General features: G+C 39.8%; 1 protein-coding gene across 1 annotated transcript in view; it reads left to right on the forward strand.

Annotated features, from left to right (window-relative positions):
• The window catches only part of LOC100378746 (dynein axonemal heavy chain 8-like), a 187,351-nt gene that overhangs the window by 55,377 nt on the left and 108,123 nt on the right, over positions 1-23,851 (forward strand). The window contains exons 17-28 of the mRNA XM_085499020.1: positions 9,311-9,498; positions 9,934-10,131; positions 12,251-12,370; positions 12,908-13,064; positions 13,467-13,578; positions 16,327-16,387; positions 16,939-17,119; positions 18,258-18,454; positions 19,092-19,218; positions 19,788-20,023; positions 22,758-22,862; positions 23,189-23,302. Coding sequence (XP_085355146.1) covers positions 9,311-9,498; positions 9,934-10,131; positions 12,251-12,370; positions 12,908-13,064; positions 13,467-13,578; positions 16,327-16,387; positions 16,939-17,119; positions 18,258-18,454; positions 19,092-19,218; positions 19,788-20,023; positions 22,758-22,862; positions 23,189-23,302 — 1,796 coding nt within the window. The remainder of the gene's footprint in view (positions 1-9,310; positions 9,499-9,933; positions 10,132-12,250; positions 12,371-12,907; positions 13,065-13,466; positions 13,579-16,326; positions 16,388-16,938; positions 17,120-18,257; positions 18,455-19,091; positions 19,219-19,787; positions 20,024-22,757; positions 22,863-23,188; positions 23,303-23,851) is intronic.

A 23,851-nucleotide genomic window follows, 5' to 3' on the forward strand; every position in this document is an offset into this window, starting at 1 on the left:
TATGCTAAGCTATCCAGGGTGGGAAGGTCCAGCATACACAACTGTTTGCTATGCTAAGCTATCCAGGGTGGGAAGGTCCAGCATACACAACTGTTTGCTATGCTAAGCTATCCAGGGTGGCAAGGTCCAGCATACACAACTGTTTGCCATGCTAAGCTATCCAGGGTGGGAAGGTCCAGCATACACAACTGTTTGCTATGCTAAGCTATCCAGGGTGGGAAGGTCCAGCATACACAACTGTTTGCTATGCTAAGTTATCCAGGGTGGGAAGGTCCAGCATACACAACTGTTTGCCATGCTAAGCTATCCAGGGTGGGAAAGTCCAGCATACACAACTGTTTGCTATGCTAAGCTATCCAGGGTGGGAAGGTCCAGCATACACAACTGTTTGCTATGCTAAGCTATCCAGGGTGGGAAGGTCCAGCATACACAACTGTTTGCTATGCTAAGCTATCCAGGGTGGGAAGGTCCAGCATACACAACTGTTTGCCATGCTAAGCTATCCAGGGTGGGAAGGTCCAGCATACACAACTGTTTTCCATGCTAAGCTATCCAGGGTGGGAAGGTCCAGCATACACAACTGTTTGCTATGCTAAGCTATCCAGGGTGGGAAGGTCCAGCATACACAACTGTTTGCCATGCTAAGCTCTCCAGGGTGGGAAGGTCCAGCATACACAACTGTTTGCTATGCTAAGCTATCCAGGGTGGGAAGGTCCAGCATACACAACTGTTTGCTATGCTAAGCTATCCAGGGTGGGAAGGTCCAGCATACACAACTGTTTGCTATGCTAAGCTATCCAGGGTGGGAAGGTCCAGCATACACAACTGTTTGCTATGCTAAGCTATCCAGGGTGGGAAGGTCCAGCATACACAACTGTTTGCTATGCTAAGCTATCCAGGGTGGGAAGGTCCAGCATACACAACTGTTTGCTATGCTAAGCTATCCAGGGTGGGAAGGTCCAGCATACACAACTGTTTGCTATGCTAAGCTATCCAGGGTGGGAAGGTCCAGCATACACAACTGTTTGCTATGCTAAGCTATCCAGGGTGGGAAGGTCCAGCATACACAACTGTTTGCTATGCTAAGCTATCCAGGGTGGGAAGGTCCAGCATACACAACTGTTTGCTATGCTAAGCTATCCAGGGTGGGAAGGTCCAGCATACACAACTGTTTGCTATGCTAAGCTATCCAGGGTGGGAAGGTCCAGCATACACAACTGTTTGCTATGCTAAGCTATCCAGGGTGGGAAGGTCCAGCATACACAACTGTTTGCTATGCTAAGCTATCCAGGGTGGGAAGGTCCAGCATACACAACTGTTTGCTATGCTAAGATATCCAGGGTGGGAAGGTCCAGCATACACAACTGTTTGCTATGCTAAGCTATCCAGGGTGGGAAGGTCCAGCATACACAACTGTTTGCTATGCTAAGCTATCCAGGGTGGGAAGGTCCAGCATACACAACTGTTTGCCATGCTAAGCTATCCAGGGTGGGAAGGTCCAGCATACACAACTGTTTGCTATGCTAAGCTATCCAGGGTGGGAAGGTCCAGCATATACAACTGTTTGCTATGCTAAGTTATCCAGGGTGGGAAGGTCCAGCATACACAACTGTTTGCCATGCTAAGCTATCCAGGGTGGGAAGGTCCAGCATACACAACTGTTTGCTATGCTAAGCTATCCAGGGTGGGAAGGTCCAGCATACACAACTGTTTGCTATGCTAATCTATCCAGGGTGGGAAGGTCCAGCATACACAACTGTTTGCTATGCTAAGCTATCCAGGGTGGGAAGGTCCAGCATACACAACTGTTTGCCATGCTAAGCTATCCAGGGTGGGAAGGTCTAGCATACACAACTGTTTGCTATGCTAAGCTATCCAGGGCGGGAAGGTCCAGCATACACAACTGTTTGCCATGCTAAGCTATCCAGGGTGGGAAGGTCCAGCATGCACAACTGTTTGCTATGCTAAGCTATCCAGGGTGGGAAGGTCCAGCATACACAACTGTTTGCTATGCTAACCTATCCAGGGCGGGAAGGTCCAGCATACACAACTGTTTGCTATGCTAAGCTATCCAGGGTGGGAAGGTCCAGCATACACAACTGTTTGCTATGCTAAGCTATCCAGGGTGGGAAGGTCCAGCATACACAACTGTTTGCCATGCTAAGCTATCCAGGGTGGGAAGGTCCAGCATACACAACTGTTTGCTATGCTAAGCTATCCAGGGTGGGAAGGTCCAGCATACACAACTGTTTGCTATGCTAAGCTATCCAGGGTGGGAAGGTCCAGCATACACAACTGTTTGCTATGCTAAGCTATCCAGGGTGGGAAGGTCCAGCATACACAACTGTTTGCTATGCTAAGCTATCCAGGGTGGGAAGGTCCAGCATACACAACTGTTTGCTATGCTAAGCTATCCAGGGTGGGAAGGTCCAGCATACACAACTGTTTGCTATGCTAAGCTATCCAGGGTGGGAAGGTCCAGCATACACAACTGTTTGCCATGCTAAGCTATCCAGGGTGGGAAGGTCCAGCATACACAACTGTTTGCTATGCTAAGCTGTCCAGGGTGGGAAGGTCCAGCATACACAACTGTTTGCTATGCTAAGCTATCCAGGGTGGGAAGGTCCAGCATACACAACTGTTTGCCATGCTAAGCTATCCAGGGTGGGAAGGTCCAGCATACACAACTGTTTGCTATGCTAAGCTATCCAGGGTGGGAAGGTCCAGCATACACAACTGTTTGCTATGCTAAGCTATCCAGGGTGGGAAGGTCCAGCATACACAACTGTTTTCCATGCTAAGCTATCCAGGGTGGGAAGGTCCAGCATACACAACTGTTTGCTATGCTAAGCTATCCAGGGTGGGAAGGTACAGCATACACAACTGTTTGCCATGCTAAGCTATCCAGGGTGGGATGGTCCAGCATACACAACTGTTTGCTATGCTAAGCTATCCAGGGTGGGAAGGTCCAGCATACACAACTGTTTGCTATGCTAAGTTATCCAGGGTGGGAAGGTCCAGCATACACAACTGTTTGCTATGCTAAGCTATCCAGGGTGGGAAGGTCCAGCATACACCACTGTTTGCCATGCTAAGCTATCCAGGGTGGGAAGGTCCAGCATACACAACTGTTTGCTATGCTAAGCTATCCAGGGTGGGAAGGTCCAGCATACACAACTGTTTGCTATGCTAAGCTATCCAGGGTGGGAAGGTCCAGCATACACAACTGTTTGCCATGCTAAGCTATCCAGGGTGGGAAGGTCCAGCATACACAACTGTTTGCTATGCTAAGCTATCCAGGGTGGGAAGGTCCAGCATACACAACTGTTTGCTATGCTAAGCTATCCAGGGTGGGAAGGTCCAGCATACACAACTGTTTGCTATGCTAAGCTATCCAGGGTGGCAAGGTCCAGCATACACAACTGTTTGCCATGCTAAGCTATCCAGGGTGGGAAGGTCCAGCATACACAACTGTTTGCTATGCTAAGCTATCCAGGGTGGGAAGGTCCAGCATACACAACTGTTTGCTATGCTAAGTTATCCAGGGTGGGAAGGTCCAGCATACACAACTGTTTGCCATGCTAAGCTATCCAGGGTGGGAAAGTCCAGCATACACAACTGTTTGCTATGCTAAGCTATCCAGGGTGGGAAGGTCCAGCATACACAACTGTTTGCTATGCTAAGCTATCCAGGGTGGGAAGGTCCAGCATACACAACTGTTTGCTATGCTAAGCTATCCAGGGTGGGAAGGTCCAGCATACACAACTGTTTGCCATGCTAAGCTATCCAGGGTGGGAAGGTCCAGCATACACAACTGTTCGCTATGCTAAGCTATCCAGGGCGGGAAGGTCCAGCATACACAACTGTTTGCTATGCTAAGCTATCCAGGGTGGGAAGGTCCAGCATACACAACTGTTTGCTATGCTAAGTTATCCAGGGTGGGAAGGTCCAGCATACACAACTGTTTGCCATGCTAAGCTATCCAGGGTGGGAAGGTCCAGCATACACAACTGTTTGCTATGCTAAGCTATCCAGGGTGGGAAGGTCCAGCATACACAACTGTTTGCTATGCTAAGCTATCCAGGGTGGGAAGGTCCAGCATACACAACTGTTTGCCATGCTAAGCTATCCAGGGTGGGAAGGTCCAGCATACACAACTGTTTGCCATGCTAAGCTATCCAGGGTGGGAAGGTCCAGCATACACAACTGTTTGCTATGCTAAGCTATCCAGGGCGGGAAGGTCCAGCATACACAACTGTTTGCCATGCTAAGCTATCCAGGGTGGGAAGGTCCAGCATACACAACTGTTTGCTATGCTAAGCTATCCAGGGTGGGAAGGTCCAGCATACACAACTGTTTGCTATGCTAAGCTATCCAGGGCGGGAAGGTCCAGCATACACAACTGTTTGCTATGCTAAGCTATCCAGGGTGGGAAGGTCCAGCATACACAACTGTTTGCTATGCTAAGCTATCCAGGGTGGGAAGGTCCAGCATACACAACTGTTTGCCATGCTAAGCTATCCAGGGTGGGAAGGTCCAGCATACACAACTGTTTGCTATGCTAAGCTATCCAGGGTGGGAAGGTCCAGCATACACAACTGTTTGCTATGCTAAGCTATCCAGGGTGGGAAGGTCCAGCATACACAACTGTTTGCTATGCTAAGCTATCCAGGGTGGGAAGGTCCAGCATACACAACTGTTTGCTATGCTAAGCTATCCAGGGTGGGAAGGTCCAGCATACACAACTGTTTGCTATGCTAAGCTATCCAGGGTGGGAAGGTCCAGCATACACAACTGTTTGCTATGCTAAGCTATCCAGGGTGGGAAGGTCCAGCATACACAACTGTTTGCCATGCTAAGCTATCCAGGGTGGGAAGGTCCAGCATACACAACTGTTTGCTATGCTAAGCTATCCAGGGTGGGTAGGTCCAGCATACACAACTGTTTGCTATGCTAAGCTATCCAGGGTGGGAAGGTCCAGCATACACAACTGTTTGCCATGCTAAGCTATCCAGGGTGGGAAGGTCCAGCATACACAACTGTTTGCTATGCTAATCTATCCCGGGTGGGAAGGTCCAGCATACACAACTGTTTGCTATGCTAAGCTATCCAGGGTGGGAAGGTCCAGCATACACAACTGTTTGCTATGCTAAGCTATCCAGGGCGGGAAGGTCCAGCATACACAACTGTTTGCTATGCTAAGCTATCCAGGGTGGGAAGGTCCAGCATACACAACTGTTTTCCATGCTAAGCTATCCAGGGTGGGAAGGTCCAGCATACACAACTGTTTGCTATGCTAAGCTATCCAGGGTGGGAAGGTCCAGCATACACAATTGTTTGCCATGCTAAGCTATCCAGGGTGGGAAGGTCCAGCATACACAACTGTTTGCTATGCTAAGCTATCCAGGGTGGGAAGGTCCAGCATTCACAACTGTTTGCTATGCTAAGCTATCCAGGGTGGGAAGGTCCTGCATACACAACTGTTTGCTATGCTAAGCTATCCAGGGTGGGAAGGTCCAGCATACACAACTGTTTGCTATGCTAAGCTATCCAGGGTGGGAAGGTCCAGCATACACAACTGTTTGCTATGCTAAGCTATCCAGGGTGGGAAGGTCCAGCATACACAACTGTTTGCTATGCTAAGCTATCCAGGGTGGGAAGGTCCAGCATACACAACTGTTTGCTATGCTAAGCTATCCAGGGTGGGAAGGTCCAGCATACACAACTGTTTGCTATGCTAAGCTATCCAGGGTGGAAAGGTCCAGCATACACAACTGTTTGCTATGCTAAGCTATCCAGGGTGGGAAGGTCCAGCATACACAACTGTTTGCTATGCTAAGCTATCCAGGGTGGGAAGGTCCAGCATACACAACTGTTTGCCATGCTAAGCTATCCAGGGTGGGAAGGTCCAGCATACACAACTGTTTGCTTTGCTAAGCTATCCAGGGTGGGAAGGTCCAGCATACACAACTGTTTGCTATGCTAAGCTATCCAGGGTGGGAAGGTCCAGCATACACAACTGTTTTCCATGCTAAGCTATCCAGGGTGGGAAGGTCCAGCATACACAACTGTTTGCTATGCTAAGCTATCCAGGGTGGGAAGGTCCAGCATACACAACTGTTTGCCATGCTAAGCTATCCAGGGTGGGAAGGTCCAGCATACACAACTGTTTGCTATGCTAAGCTATCCAGGGTGGGAAGGTCCAGCATACACAACTGTTTGCTATGCTAAGCTATCCAGGGTGGGAAGGTCCAGCATACACAACTGTTTGCTATGCTAAGCTATCCAGGGTGGGAAGGTCCAGCATACACAACTGTTTGCTATGCTAAGCTATCCAGGGTGGGAAGGTCCAGCATACACAACTGTTTGCTATGCTAAACTATCCAGGGTGGGAAGGTCCAGCATACACAACTGTTTGCTATGCTAAGCTATCCAGGGTGGGAAGGTCCAGCATACACAACTGTTTGCTATGCTAAGCTATCCAGGGTGGGAAGGTCCAGCATACACAACTGTTTGCTATGCTAAGCTATCCAGGGTGGGAAGGTCCAGCATACACAACTGTTTGCTATGCTAAGCTATCCAGGGTGGGAAGGTCCAGCATACACAACTGTTTTCCATGCTAAGCTATCCAGGGTGGGAAGGTCCAGCATACACAACTGTTTGCTATGCTAAGCTATCCAGGGTGGGAAGGTCCAGCATACACAACTGTTTGCCATGCTAAGCTATCCAGGGTGGGAAGGTCCAGCATACACAACTGTTTGCTATGCTAAGCTATCCAGGGTGGGAAGGTCCAGCATACACAACTGTTTGCTATGCTAAGCTATCCAGGGTGGGAAGGTCCAGCATACACAACTGTTTGCTATGCTAAGCTATCCAGGGTGGGAAGGTCCAGCATACACAACTGTTTGCTATGCTAAGCTATCCAGGGTGGGAAGGTCCAGCATACACAACTGTTTGCTATGCTAAGCTATCCAGGGTGGGAAGGTCCAGCATACACAACTGTTTGCTATGCTAAGCTATCCAGGGTGGGAAGGTCCAGCATACACAACTGTTTGCTATGCTAAGCTATCCAGGGTGGGAAGGTCCAGCATACACAACTGTTTGCTATGCTAAGCTATCCAGGGTGGGAAGGTCCAGCATACACAACTGTTTGCTATGCTAAGCTATCCAGGGTGGGAAGGTCCAGCATACACAACTGTTTGCTATGCTAAGCTATCCAGGGTGGGAAGGTCCAGCATACACAACTGTTTGCTATGCTAAGCTATCCAGGGCGGGAAGGTCCAGCATACACAACTGTTTTCCATGCTAAGCTATCCAGGGTGGGAAGGTCCAGCATACACAACTGTTTGCTATGCTAAGCTATCCAGGGTGGGAAGGTCCAGCATACACAACTGTTTGCTATGCTAAGCTATCCAGGGTGGGAAGGTCCAGCATACACAACTGTTTGCTATGCTAAGCTATCCAGGGTGGGAAGGTCCAGCATACACAACTGTTTGCTATGCTAAGTTATCCAGGGTGGGAAGGTCCAGCATACACAACTGTTTGCTATGCTAAGCTATCCAGGGTGGGAAGGTCCAGCATACACAACTGTTTGCTATGCTAAGCTATCCAGGGTGGGAAGGTCCAGCATACACAACTGTTTGCTATGCTAAGCTATCCAGGGTGGGAAGGTCCAGCATACACAACTGTTTGCTATGCTAAGCTATCCAGGGTGGGAAGGTCCAGCATACACAACTGTTTGCTATGCTAAGCTATCCAGGGTGGGAAGGTCCAGCATACACAACTGTTTGCTATGCTAAGCTATCCAGGGTGGGAAGGTCCAGCATACACAACTGTTTGCTATGCTAAGCTATCCAGGGTGGGAAGGTCCAGCATACACAACTGTTTGCTATGCTAAGCTATCCAGGGTGGGAAGGTCCAGCATACACAACTGTTTGCTATGCTAAGCTATCCAGGGCGGGAAGGTCCAGCATACACAACTGTTTGCTATGCTAAGCTATCCAGGGTGGGAAGGTCCAGCATACACAACTGTTTTCCATGCTAAGCTATCCAGGGTGGGAAGGTCCAGCATACACAACTGTTTGCTATGCTAAGCTATCCAGGGTGGGAAGGTCCAGCATACACAACTGTTTGCCATGCTAAGCTATCCAGGGTGGGAAGGTCCAGCATACACAACTGTTTGCCATGCTAAGCTATCCAGGGTGGGAAGGTCCAGCATACACAACTGTTTGCTTTGCTAAGCTATCCAGGGTGGGAAGGTCCAGCATACACAACTGTTTGCTATGCTAAGCTATCCAGGGTGGGAAGGTCCAGCATACACAACTGTTTTCCATGCTAAGCTATCCAGGGTGGGAAGGTCCAGCATACACAACTGTTTGCTATGCTAAGCTATCCAGGGTGGGAAGGTCCAGCATACACAACTGTTTGCCATGCTAAGCTATCCAGGGTGGGAAGGTCCAGCATACACAACTGTTTGCTATGCTAAGCTATCCAGGGTGGGAAGGTCCAGCATACACAACTGTTTGCTATGCTAAGCTATCCAGGGTGGGAAGGTCCAGCATACACAACTGTTTGCTATGCTAAGCTATCCAGGGTGGGAAGGTCCAGCATACACAACTGTTTGCTATGCTAAGCTATCCAGGGTGGGAAGGTCCAGCATACACAACTGTTTGCTATGCTAAGCTATCCAGGGTGGGAAGGTCCAGCATACACAACTGTTTGCTATGCTAAGCTATCCAGGGTGGGAAGGTCCAGCATACACAACTGTTTGCTATGCTAAGCTATCCAGGGTGGGAAGGTCCAGCATACACAACTGTTTGCTATGCTAAGCTATCCAGGGTGGGAAGGTCCAGCATACACAACTGTTTGCTATGCTAAGCTATCCAGGGTGGGAAGGTCCAGCATACACAACTGTTTGCTATGCTAAGCTATCCAGGGTGGGAAGGTCCAGCATACACAACTGTTTGCTATGCTAAGCTATCCAGGGTGGGAAGGTCCAGCATACACAACTGTTTGCTATGCTAAGTTATCCAGGGTGGGAAGGTCCAGCATACACAACTGTTTGCTATGCTAAGCTATCCAGGGTGGGAAGGTCCAGCATACACAACTGTTTGCTATGCTAAGCTATCCAGAATGGGAAGGTCCAGCATACACAACTGTTTGCTATGCTAAGCTATCCAGGGTGGGAAGGTCCAGCATACACAACTGTTTGCTATGCTAAGCTGTTGATAAACAACATAGCACCAAAATACTAAGCAAATAACTTAATAGTCTGTTTCTGAATCGTTTTTACATGCTGTTTTTATTGTAGGACTTCAGGCTCCTTTGCTAGTTCGTCATCCAGAAACTGGAGACTTATTGATCAACTTTGACCCAATGATATACCAAGTTATCAGAGAAACAGACTGCCTTATGAAATTAGGATTAGATGTCCCAGAGACAGCAAAAATAATCAAACTTAGTGAAGATATATTAAAGAGTACCTACGACAAATTAAGGGTAGATATCAGATTCCTTACAAATTGCAATACCATATTTGCCCTTTTAGAAGTGCATCTTCTATAAGTTTTTTGAGTTGTTTTTGAAATGAAATGTTTGTATCATTAAGATACACTAACAAATGACTTGTGCTGTTTATTCCAGTGTAATCATAGCTAATTACAGATCAACAATTTTTTATCAAAAATAATATCATATTTGTGATCAAATGTACAAGTGTCAAAATGCCAAAAAAAATAACATAACAAAAAGCTCCAATATAAGCACTCCCAAAACGTAGACATAAGCTTATAAACTCTCAATCTCCCAGCCTTGTGTTAGATTATGCAGCATTATTGATTAGATTTTCAGAGCTGTAAATGGTTTGGTGGAAAGTGATTTGCAAATGTAAGTAATAATTATGTTCATATGGTAATATGATTTCTTTTTTTCCAGATGGTTCTGGACGAAAATAGTAAATTACGAGACAGTGTCTTACCAATCTTCATGCCTTTAATGACTAATTTTATCAAGAGAATTGACATAGCATTGAATCCAGCTTTAACATTACTGTCATGGACTTCATTAAATTTAGATTCATACTTCGCAAATGTGCAGTCCGCTATGAGAGAATTGTCTTTACTTAATAAACGTGTAAGTATAATTTTAGTTTGTTTTAGTCAACTTTCCGTTGTGTGCAATTATGCACTTTGGGTTGGCTGTATTTTATGGTCATCCAGGTATAACTGTCACTCAGCAGGAAAATACACCATGACTGAAATGGTGTAAATCCCAATTAGAAATCCCTAGTTGCATACATGTACTCTTGTGCTTAATGGCAGTTAGTATTAGGCAGGTACATGTACTTGGTCTCTGCTCTGTGACTGACAGCGTGGTGGAGGGCATGGTGTAATTCAGGCGTTGGCGTTTAGTGTTGGGCTTGCTAGTTTTAAAGTTATTTTCCTGGAGAGAGATGAAAAGTTTGTATTCACTGAGAACGGTCAAAATTTGCAGACACCACAATTCAAACTATTGTTGGAATCCCTACAAGCCACACAGATTTCAAAATAGTTGTAGTCCTGCATACTAGACTCACAAAGGATGGCCATTTATTTGGTGTGCTGTGAAGGCAGGACAATTTCTTCAACAAAATTGTCATTCATCATAAGTGGTTTCAATGATGTTTCCCAAATCAAAATACATTAGAGACGCTTTGTCAGCAAGGAAACCCCTGCATTGACGTATTTGCATAACTTAAATGAACTGTCAGAACTAGGCTAAGTCAAAGAAGCGATAGACAGAGAATGAGTTGGGAAACAACGCCTGCCGTGCGTGTCGAGCCAGCTAGCCAATACCCTCAATCTGTAATGCCGCAATATATAGTGTCAAGGTGTTAGCCACGCTAGCTAAGATAATCACACGTTGAGCTTAAAAACAATCAAGCATTGGCGCCGGTAATCTTTTCCTGCCTTGGCATTGGCTTGAAATTGTCTATACCAATAAACAAGCTGGTTGCTATACAGCTGGTAGTGAGGGGAAAGATTACATTGCTTAATCTGCTTCTCAAGGTTACGTATAAAAGATGACACATTTAAAACTGTGTTAAACATAAATACATAACTTAAATGAACTGTCAAAACTAGGCTAAGTCAAAGAAGCGATAGACAGAGCATAAGGTTGGGCAGTCAGGTACTGCTGATGATAATTAGTCCCCATTCGGACGAAGTCCGAAAATGGAGACTTATAATTCAGTGTCCGTCCGTGCGTTCGTCAGGAGTCATATCTCAGAATCCCTTTGACCGATTCTGTTCATTCTTTGCATGTGCCTAGTACTTTATGTGGGACATATGCACATGCAGTGGTTTAGCAATTCAATTCAAAATGGCCGACTGGCAGCCATCTTGTTTTTTGAAAATGTTGTATTTTGGACATGTTTTGTCAGTTGTCATTCAAACTTGGTACATAGATTATACATGTTAGGATACATGTCCATGACGATTTATTTCGCAATTGGATCAAAGATGGTCGACTGGCAGGCATTTTTTTTTTTTTTATGCGGTATCTTGGACGTGCTCTGTCAGTTTTCATTCAAATTTGGCACATACATGTACTTTATACATGTTAGGATGCATGTCTATGACAATTTGTTTCAAAATCTGGTCAAGGATGGCTGATTGACAGCCATCTGACTTTTTGGCCTTACTACTATATTTCCACAATTTATGTACCATTTTCATTCGTATTTGGCACATACATCATACATATCAGTGTGTTTCATAATCAGATCAAAGATGGTCGAATAACGGCTGTTTTCATTTTTGGCCATATTACTACTACACGGAACACGTGTTTTGATGTAAATAAACAATCTGTTGTATATGCCACTTGGAACTAAAGTTTCAAGGACACGCTCGCGACAACCCCTCCACTTCAATATGACGAGCACAAAGAGAACTTAATTTAACGAGGACTGTGTCATTTTCAATGACTTGTTTATTTCATAAACGGACGTATTTGCATAACATAAATTGTTGAAGAAGATATAATTGACTCTCTAAAGCTGTATTTCTTTGGTTATATATTCCAAATTTGTGCTGATGTTATAACTGACAACTTGGTTTTGATAATCTATAACTTCTTTGCTTGTAAAATACTTTTAGTCAAATTCACTACTCCCATTACCACCACTAATATTTGTCTGGCAAAATATAAATAATTAAACAATAACAATAATAAAAATAAGAATTAATGAAATAATTTTTAACTTCAACAGGTGAATGATATTCGAGAAACTCGTATTGATTCTGTTCTCAAAGAAATGAGTCAAACTATGTTATGTGAGTTACCTGAAGATAATCCTTGGACTATTAATGAATGGTTAAAGACATTCCAAGTAAGTACATATACATTTTTTAAAAATTTTGTATATATTTATATATATTTTATTTTGTAATATATATATTCTACCCTCCTATGATATTTACATTTCCTAAAATGCATTCCATGATTCGTTTCTTCTCAATTTCTGATAGAAATCATTTGAAGTGGTCAGTGGGTGGTTGGTCGAGTGAGGTCAAATTTGATAATGTTTTTTCTACGTATCTGACAGTCTACATTGCAGTGTCATTTTGGCTAAACAAAGCTGAAAAAATCATTATAATAGCTTACAGCAATAATTATGTGTTATTTGCTGGTATTGTGCTTAAATTAGTTTTTCACACTACAAGTTGAAATGAGTTCAATATTGCGCCATTAATTGTCATTTGTGTGTTAAAAACAGTATGTGCAAATTAAACTCTGTATGTGGCATGCTTCACTGCTACCAAAAATGTGTGCAATAAGAAGATATAAGGCTTGTATAGTTGCAGTATGTACATATAACTTGTGTTATTTTTTGACTCTTGCTTCCAATCACTTGTGATTAAACCAGTCACACACAGAAAGTTGTGCTAAGACTCTTGATGCTATGAGTAAGAAGATAGAAGAAGCTGTTGATGAATTAATTGAGTTGTTTCTGTCAGTCAGGCTTCAACATACTGCTGTCTCTAAAACCAAAGATGTTAGTTGTGATGTAATTCCCAATGAAGGTACAGATATTAACTCCATAGAACAGACTGATATTTCAGAAATTGATGTTTGCAAATGCTGACTCAATATTAAATTTCAGAGACTTTCAAAATTCACCGGCATTGTCATTTTTGTTTTTTTTAATACAAAAATTAGACCAATGCTGACTTCATCAATATGTCATCACAATCTTCAAGCAGGCATTGCCATGTTAAGTATTATACACAAGTTGAAGAAAATGTTTTACTGGTAATTGATTTTGTATTAGTTAGAATGGAACACTGTTTTCCATTTATCAAGAAAGCTAACATTTGATGAAAATTGCTAAAAGTGAATCGCATTTTAATAATAGTCATTTGGTCTACATACTAACTAGAGTTACCTATTTTTTATCATTTTGTTTTTTCTAATTGATATTGCAGAAGAACTTGAGTCAGAAGATGATACAAGTTCTAATGTTGAATTAGCATCTGCTATGTCTTTAACTGCTGAAGAAGAACAGCTCCTCCAAGAAGAATGTCAGGAGCTTGTTATGCATTTCAATCACAAAAATTTGGAAGCATTATTAAAGGCCTCAAAAGGAAGCCTGGACATCATAAAAAAGAGGGTTTACTGTACCAGGTATTTATATTCCTACAAAAATAATGGTATTCAGTGTTCTCCCAACTAAATGTCTAAACATATGATGAACATATATATCACAATAGAAACAATTAAAGCGAACCTAAATGTGGGCTTAATTTATAGTTGTGTGTATTCGAAATAATATTGCAGTGGTTTAATTTTGTTTTAATTATAACTGTAGCTTGGATAGGCATTTGAAGTGCTTGCAATTAAACACCATGGAGGCCATTCATGGAGGAGAATAAATAACGAACGAACATATTTCACATCCGGGTACTTTTTAAAGCTATGACGTTTTAGTATCTGATCACATTCGTATACGCCATTGTACATTGTTCATGCTGCCAAGCATTGTGTACTATTAGTATAAACTCAACTTTTATATGCACAATGTGCTTTTTAAAACTTGGGTTAGAGCCTTATGCGTTTGAACCACAGTATTCTGGGAGTGAAAGCCCAATTGCGTTAAAGTACCGTACTTCCCCGATCGTAAGTCCCTCTCAAGTATGAAGCCCATCCCTATATTTTTAATTGGTATTTATCAATTATAATATGCGTGTAAAAGGTGTGTCTCATTTCATAATAATCGTGAATGGCATGGTAGTTTGGTTCATGCTTTTAGTTTTATGAGAAAACTCGCATTAATTTCAGAGTGCATGGCGAACGTACACAACGTGGTTCGCATGCTTTCTATTCTGTCATTCACTCAGGATGAACCCCGATGTTGCAATTCTGGAGTAATCCCTATTTCTTTGAGTAGTAGCTTTCGAAAAGCCAAAAATGTGATCGTTAAGTTGTGTACCTGGTTATTGGGCATGGTTTACTTTGAGACTATCATGAAAGGCCTAGGGTTTGAACGATGAGACATGTTGGCGACCGAGAAAGGTGTCTAAATTCTTCCTCCACACTCAGTTTACCCACGGTTACTATTAACCGTCATTTATATTTCGGAAATTGCGAATCGCCAGTTTTTAGGGAAAAAATCATCGTTTTTTCGTTGCAATCAGTGCTACAGATCGCATTTTAACATTGCGGTGATTCACCGGATTGCATTAAAAAATCATCGTCAATAATCGGAAAATTTCATCATTACGACACATCATTTTGATTGGTTAATGAAAGACATGACCTGTTATGTTGAAGGAAGTTGTTCCAGGTTAAATCGTGCTGAAAAACCTCATGGTGGAAAATTGCTTTGCGTCGAGAGTTTGCGTACGATCGAAAACATACCAAAACAAAGATAATGATAAATGCCTTCGTCCACCGTTTCCTCACAGACCCTACCCATTATTTCACCGTAAATTCAGATGGTATGTAAATTGTATTGTAATAAAATGTGTGTGTTTTTTATGAACATGTTTGTTTCTTCATTGTAAGTGTCGTGGAAATCAATGACGCATTTTTTTTTCAAAAATAAGTATTATTTTCCCGAGCCCGGCGTGGTGAACGAATAACTTTTTTGGATAATTTTTCGTTGTTTGCAAGATGGTTACAGTGTTTAACCCCAAAACAAAATCATTTTTTCTGAGTTGGTCCTCGAGTACAAGCTCATCCCTTACTTTTCAATTACGTGTTCATGCCTCCGGGCTTATGATCAGGGAAGTACGATATACTGTGAAGAATCAGATCAGTCCAGTGTGAGTGATGAGAGTATATCGTTGACGATGCCCCTTGTTCGGATGATAGTTTTATTTCAAATTACATGGAAGTCTGTGAACAATCTGCTTGGTGTTCCTGTGACACTTGTCCCATGATTTGTCAGTGCAGCCCCGTAAATACATGGACGAAAATGTTTCCACCATCACCCTACGAACTCAAGATTGCATACTCCAGCATCTATACTTTGAATAATTTGCACGCCGCACAGTGCAGTACTGAAAACAGCATTTATTAGACAGTTAGACAAAAAACAAAACAAAATTCCTGTTTCGATCAATCGCACATCCATAATGTTTGTATGTTGATACGCTTGTAAATAACATTAACGTAAAAGTCGAAACAACCTAGACTAGAAGTCAATTCACCAGTCCAGCCAACTATGGCTCCCTAAGTTGCTTATATTTAATCAGATACTATTTCGTCATCATGCTTTGTTGCCTTACCTGTTTATACCTCATGAGGGCGTTTTTTGATGGCAAGATGGCGCAAACGGAAGTCCTTCGCAGGTTTATGGTTTCTCATATTTAAATCATCATAACTCTGAAGATAATCATTTTTTTAATTTTTTTTTTCAAATTTATAATCAATATACATAACTTGATAAATACAAACACCAAAATAGGCTCTATTTAGTTTCCCTTTAACATCAATAACCTGTACTAACCTTTTTGAACAAGTCTAGAAAATGAAAGAAAGTCAGCCCTTTTTCATAGAATAAATCAACATAAATTGTTCTATATTTGGACCACAAAAATTTGACGTTCAAAGCATACGATCATCGCTATATTGTTAGCACACATTCACTGGTGTATATCTAATTCTAGTAAATATGGGCAAGGTTTTATCTAGACATAATAATTTTTTAGTTGGCAATGTTGCTGGTTGGGGGTTAGAAATAATATATCAATAACAGTAATATACCCATATTTGATAAATTGATCTTGGTATTTGCAGTGCTGTCAGTCGACGAACTACTATGGGTTATAGTGCTCCACCAAGAAAAGAAGTGAAGGGCAATGCACTTTTTAAAGCTGATATAAAATTATGTATTCCCAATGTGGTAAGTTTTTACTTACTGTTGAAATATGCATCAGTATATTAAGTAAACTGCTCTGGCAATGATAGACAAATTTTGGGGGCCCTGGTTGCTTGAACTGGGGAGTGGGATTGAATTGACGTTAATTCAAGTCTGCAGAAATACACAGTATTAGATTGATATTTTACTACACAACTTGAACTACGTTCCAAACATGTTGTTTCTGTATAGTAGTCATCCACATTACATTTGAAAGTTTACAAACTTATTATATATTTTTTTGGGAAAAGCTTGACTTGATGTCATATATTTTTGGCACATTTGCCAATCACTGTGTCGTGTGTGTGACTTCTTGCTCTTATCTTGGCAAATATTCTGTTTTTATCTCCCCAAAATGAATGACTATTGAATGAATTAAGAATGCTTTTCCATTATTATGCTAATAATTCAAGCCTTTTACTGCATAATAATTTCATAGTACATATACACACTGTAGTTCCTGGCAACTGTTCTCTGTCTGATTTTCTTTATTGTACTCCAATTAACACTAATATTCTTATAAAAAAAACAATTAGGTCATGCAACCCAGCCTTGATGACATACAGTTAGCATTGAATAAGGCGGCAGCGTTTGTTGTTGAAGTCAATCGTGGTGTTGCCCAATGGGGACAGAATCGCTATAAAGATCCTGAAGTAGTCATCAGATTATCAGATCAGCATACTACTAGAAAGGATAACATACCAATTGAGGATTCTTGTAAGTTGAATAGTAGTGAAAACAAACACTGCAAGAGTAGTTGATATGATAACAAATTATATGACTATTTCATTGAACATTGATTATAGTTTACAGGTTTTATCTCTAATTTGTTCTTTTCTCTGAAATAAAGAATAAATATATATTCTGGTAGCTCTAAATATTCATTAGTTCAGCAAAAAAAAATATATTTGTTTTTGGTCCTGCTCCAGTTTCTGTTGATTCTTAATTTTTTATTTTTTTTGGTTATGTAAGATATTTTCTTTCTTTCATTTTCACAATATTTATGACACAAGTTAGAGAATGTGTTTATGATTCATTTGATTGTAAATGCCAAAGCTGTAGCCAGCAACTGCCTTGTGCATTCATAAGATGATGACTACAACTGTGGATTTTAGAAACATAGACACACAATAATTAGTTGTGATTATTGCCTTATACCACACTGAAAATGGTAAAAGTGAAAGATTCAGCAAACCGCTGCGTGCTGAACCACAGTACTTTACATAATTTATTTTTATCTGCTTCGGTTGGCTAGCTGAGGAATAACTATCTGCTTGTCAATTATAGATGTTGCAAAGAAAGAAATTGTTTTCAGATGCTAAAAAAATTGATGATAAATTTGACACAATGCAAAATAAATTTCCATACATAATGGATACAAATGACTTGTCAATACCTCTTGCACAGTTCATCTCATTATGTATAAAGCATAGACAGCAACAGCGCCTTAGTCTGATTTGACTTTTTCTAGCATTTTTTTAGTTTCTTTTTTTGACTAAATTTGCATTTGTTTGTTTTTCAATTGTAACCCATTTCATCTCTTCGGGGGTGGGGGTGGTTATGTGTTAATAAAATTATTGATCTTGTTGACAGCTACATGTACACTGTTTGTCACTGAACCAAGGTGCAATGTCTGGTTTAGAAGTTATCATAGTTAACTGGCTAGTTTACAAGTGATGTATGTTTTATGTATGTATGTATGAATACAATTTACTCTCTGCATATGAATACAACTGTATCAGTTTGGATTTACAAGAATAAATGTACAACCAGAACAATAGGTCACATGACCAAGAGTGGTATAAGTAGTTATAAGATGGTGCAATTATTCTTGAATGTATATTTTTATATAAAGATGATGGATTGGAACCTATAGCACCACAGAAGCTGAACAATTACTACAAGAGTATTGCTGACCATAAAGATATCAATAAACTAGTCATGATGTTATCATCTGCTATGAACTCCATTCGACAAGAAGCTGGGGAAGCACTAAAGCAATACAATGAATATAAATTCCTATGGGAAGAAGATAGAGATCAAACTGTTAAGGTACTCTAGAATCATTGGATAGATTTTTTTTGTCTTTTCTGCTAGAAAAAAGTGTGCAGAAAAAAAAAAGTTTTGCAATTATAGGATTCTGCCCAGCCTGATTTGAGTGATGGTTGCTAATTAATATTCATGAATAATTAATATTCATTTTGCCATCCTACTAGTATGGATTTAACTACATTTTTTGTGTGACTTTGACCTCTGACCTGGCATACATTTTTTTTCAAAGCATATCATCTATGTTGTTACGGCCAAAGTGGAAACAAGAATTTAATCTGTTTTCTTTTCCAATGGAATGCTGGTAAATCACATTATTAGTGAGAAATAAGTATTCTTTGTATCGCTGACTCAACATAGCTTCTGTTTAATAATTTTATGAAAAAGTCATGAAGTCAAAAACAATAGAATGATGGTCCAGTTGCTTGTGTTATCATAAAATTCTAAGTGCTGGTCGCTAGTGATCACCGCTGACCTACGTGGTTTGCGTCTTTTTAAGAACATTGATATATTACTTGGATATATTTTTATATATATGCTATTGAAGACCTATTACAAGTTACTTAAATCTTTAATATAAGTCGTGGTACCAACCATTATATTGTACATATATTCATTCCGCATCATGTCTATTTGTTAGGATTTTCTGACAACGGAACCTATTCTATCAGATTGGAAAGCTGAAATTATGCGTTTTCAAAACCTAGAACAAGACATTGAAGAATTGAAACCTTCTGTGAGAGTTGGTGCTATTGAAATGTTTGCTGGTTAGTACTGCTACTGCTCAAAATCCTATCATTGTCAATCAATGGATTTGTATCTGAGAAATTAACATCATATAAGAACTGAACACAGATCATTAGTGCTAAGACAAGGAAATGCCAAGTTATAGAACCACCCAATGTCTTGGGTGTACAAATAGGCATACACATACTTCACAGATATGCATAGACCCTTTGGTTATACTGCTAAGGCCAAGATAAAAAAAAGTGTGGTTCCTATAACCTGACCTACCGTATTTTTACTACCTGAAACTAAACTTTTTTTTGCCATATTTGACAAAGCTTCTTAAAATTGTGCCAGGCACAGCTGTTACAATAATTCTAGATTTGCAAAGCTGAATAATGTAACACCTTTAAACATGATTTATGACATTCATATCTAAAAAAAATAGACCTTGTATCTAAAAAAAAAAACCCCACAACAGTTATAATCAAGAAAAGATATAAACCTGTTTTTGAAAAGCATGGCAGGCCATATATCAGTATGTTCAAGCTCTACAACACTTGTCTGTCACATTAGGGTCTGTTCATATCTTGTCCATATTCATTTTCAGATCCAATAAAATGTGCGTTAACAGTTGAAACTAAAGCATGGAAGTTGTTATTTGGTAAAAGTTTGAATGCAGAATATCGGGATAAAATGACAGAGATCACAGAGTTTGTTAATGACCAATCCAAGAAACTTAGTAGGCCCATCAAAGATTTAGATGATGTTAGAAATGCAATGGGTGCGTTAGAAGATATCAGAAAGAATGAGATTCGAATTGATATGTCACTTGGACCTATTGAGGTAGGCACACAATCACGGTTACTAAAAGAACGGTTAGAAAACTCTATTTTTAGATATGCTAATTATCCATTGACTTCACTTTGATGCCTGTCTAACCACTACAACATCATCGATTATATTGTTATCTCTGTTCATTTTCCATGTGTGTCCACTAAATTGAAGATTGACAGAGAAGCATCACCGACTTCTGTGTGAATGTTGTGTGATACTTGAGGTTTAGTTGTTCTCGAAAAAATTAAAATACCAATAGTTTGTTTTGTTGACAGATTTGTTGTCTGTGAATCGAAATTGACCATGGCATTTTGTACCCCTTGACTGTCAACAGTCGGTCGTACCTAATCTTAATCTGTTATTATTAATAAATATTGTGTATAAAAGTAATAGGAGTGAATAAATTCCAAACGTCGAGACAGGAAGTATGGAGTGCTGTTAGGCACGACCAACTGTCCTGTTCTGCAATTCACTGGTAAGATTTCTTACCAGATCTGGGTACTTTCATATGCAAATGAATAGTCGCGCAGATGTCTATCATTTTATCGTGGCCAATCGTGAAAAGGGTCAGGGATGGCTGGCTACTAGGATCGCCCACGACTTACGCAAAGTTTGTTTTGACTTTACTATGTGCGATCGCGGCACATTCCACAGGAGTTTTTGACGAAAGCATTGTAAAAAATGCTGGAACGTTAAGACTACCATGATATTTCTTGCAAAGAATACCAGCGAGACGCAATCGCAAACCACACAGAGGGGAGAGATATGTTCGTCAGCGTGTTCGTCTTGTTTTTTGAAAATGTATTTTAGACATGCTTTCGTCAGTTCTCATTCAAACTTTGTACATAGATTATACATGTTAGGATACATGTCCATGACAATTTCTTTTGCAATTGAATCAAAGATGGCCGACTGGCAGGCATCTTGTTTTTTTTTAGCTCCGCTGTCGAATTTGTCGAGCGGAGCCTATCATATAATTTTGGTGAATATTTTTGTCATTTTTGGTAAAAAGTGATATTTTCGACTTCTTGTTAAAAATCGCAAGTCCAATTGCTTTGATATTACATATATAGGTACTACATGTGGACCTCCCTCAGATTTGTTCGTTTTGTAATAATATCTTCAATTCTCTAATTTTGGTGAATATTTTTGTCATTTTTGGTAAAAAGTGATATTTTCAACTTCTTGTTAAAAACCGCAAGTCCAATTGCTTTGATATTACATATATAGGTACTACATGTGAACCTCTCTCAGATTTGTTCATTTTGTAATGACATCTTTAATTTTCTAATTTTGGTGAATATTTTTGTCATTTTTGGTAAAAAGTGATATTTTCAACTTCTTGTTAAAAACGACAAGTCCAATTGCTTTGATATTACATATATAGGTACTACATGTGGACCACTCTCAGATTTGTTCATTTTGTAATGATATCTTTAATTCTCTAATTTTGGTGAATATTTTTGTCATTTTTGGTAAAAAGTGATATTTTCAACTTCTTGTTAAAAACTGCAAGTCCAATTGCTTTGATATCACATATATAGGTACTACATGTGGACCACTCTAAAATTTGTTCATTTCATGATGATATCTTAAATACTCTAATTTTGGTGAATATTTTTGTCATTTTTAATAAAAAGTGATATTTTCTTCTTGTTAAAAACCACAATCATTTATGGTGAAAAATGATATTTTTGAACTCTTGTTGAAAACAGCAAGTCCCATTGCATTGATACTATGCATATTGTTCATTTTCTAATATCTTCTGTTCTTTAATTGAAATGTGCATTGCTAACAGTGGAGCTATCTCAGCCGAGAGGCTGCTTGTTAAACTAAGACGTGCCTCAGGTGCTAGTTCTAATTGTGTCAATAGAAATATTTAAAATTTTTCATCTCTACAGAGAAAAGCATTGTACAATTTTAATATGCAGCTTTTTCAAAGTAAAAATAGTATAATTTTCGATTGCATTAACTGCGATTCATATTATAAAGCAATCTTTTGGCGCCATTACAGACGCCTTTTGTATGTTTAAATGTCTTATTTTAGTATGTTTTCTGTTTTGTGTGTACTTTATGGGCTGTGTACCTGAAATAAAGAAATAATAAATAATAATAATTTTCAATGACTTGTTCCCTTTGTTTAAATGTTTACTGAGACATGCATCATAACAAAAGAAGCAAGGGAGTTTCCTGACCGTTCTTCTAGTAATTGTGATATAATTGAATGTTGTTTCCTAGCAATTAAAGTGATTGTCCTAATGACATTAATTGTACAGTTTACAATGATTAGTTTCAACTTTGTTACTTTCAGAGAAACAGGTTGGATAGTCCGCGTTTGTCTACATTGTCTTTGATTTTGTAGAAAATTTTTCTACGTCACATTTAAGATCATTGTCGTCACATTCAAACACTTTTCCTTGCTTACAACGGATGCAGAAGTATGGTACTATAGAGTGCGATGGACACCTGGTTTGCACATTTAAAACTTCTTTTTGCTGCTATTTATGGCAGTTATATCTCTCATTAAATTATTATTACTGCAACTCAAGCAGGAAAAACAATTGTGTTCATAAAAATCAATGCAATTCCATGCTGCCTGACTGCATACTTTGCGGTATTATCGTGATAAACTCATATTACGTCAGTTACCACCACAAGTGTTTGTCGCCAATCTTTCAAGTTTTATAAATCAACAATTACATGTTGGTTTTGTTGTACAAAGCTTTGATATATTTGTTTACAGGAAGCCTATTCTATGCTGAATAAATTTCAAGTAAATGTCGCCAAGGAAGAAATTGATAGAGTGGACACTGTTCGCTATTCATTTATTAAGTTGTCATCTAGGGCTGTAAGTATAGGCACTTTCTTTCAATGAAATATGTCATATATCACCATGCAGCATGACTTGCAGCATCATACATAGCTATACTCATGCTTCATTGTAATGTGTAAAACATGGTTAATGATCAATAGTTGATTTGCCTGCTGTTAGATTGTAAACTGTCAACTGCCACATCTAGTAGTAATGAACTGTGTTTTTAGCCACAGTCTGGGTTCTTTCTGTTCTGTTCGAGTCAAGTCTGATTCTAATTACTACCGGGTATAATTGAAAATAATATTCACTACTACATTGTATTTGAAGAATACTTATACAATACCCAATTTTTATTTTAGTGTACTGTACAGAGTGAATTACTTGAAATTCAACCTAAGTTTAAAACTGAGTTGTTGAATTCTGTAGAGGTTTTCCATACCAGTGTTGATGAATTTACAGTGTCATATGAAGAGGTAAGATTGATATTGTATATATTATTTAGAACCTCCTACCCCCAGTACAATAGAAGAATAACGAAATAAAATTGATGTCATATAGGAAATGATTTTTTCCTTGTCTTAAATGATTAATACTTGATACAGTATATACATAATGTTGGTGTTCCAGGAACCCTATCTACCCATTATTTTATGCAAATGAGACCAAAATTAGTTTTTAATCCATTATTGGAACACCCAAATTTTGTAATCTGGCCCTATTATATGTATAGCTGGCTATGAGGATTGTATATATGTGTGTTCATAGTGGCAGTTAACCACAGGAATGAACTACATACTTATAGAAAATTAAAACCTGAATTTGGACTTTAAAATTATCTGCTGACAGTAAATAACCCACTACACAGATCATCAATGACCAAACTAAGATTTAAGCGCACATGTTTTACAAATTGAAATGGGCAGATACCATAAAATTAACATTACTGAAAGAAGCTGTCCTGTACGCGATACTAATGATATTGAAGATGAAGAGCACTTTCTGTTAAAATGTCAGTTATACAA

The sequence above is a fragment of the Saccoglossus kowalevskii genome, chromosome 5, assembly GCF_978046115.1.
Source record: "Saccoglossus kowalevskii chromosome 5, keSacKowa6.1, whole genome shotgun sequence".
Lineage (NCBI taxonomy): Eukaryota > Metazoa > Hemichordata > Enteropneusta > Harrimaniidae > Saccoglossus > Saccoglossus kowalevskii.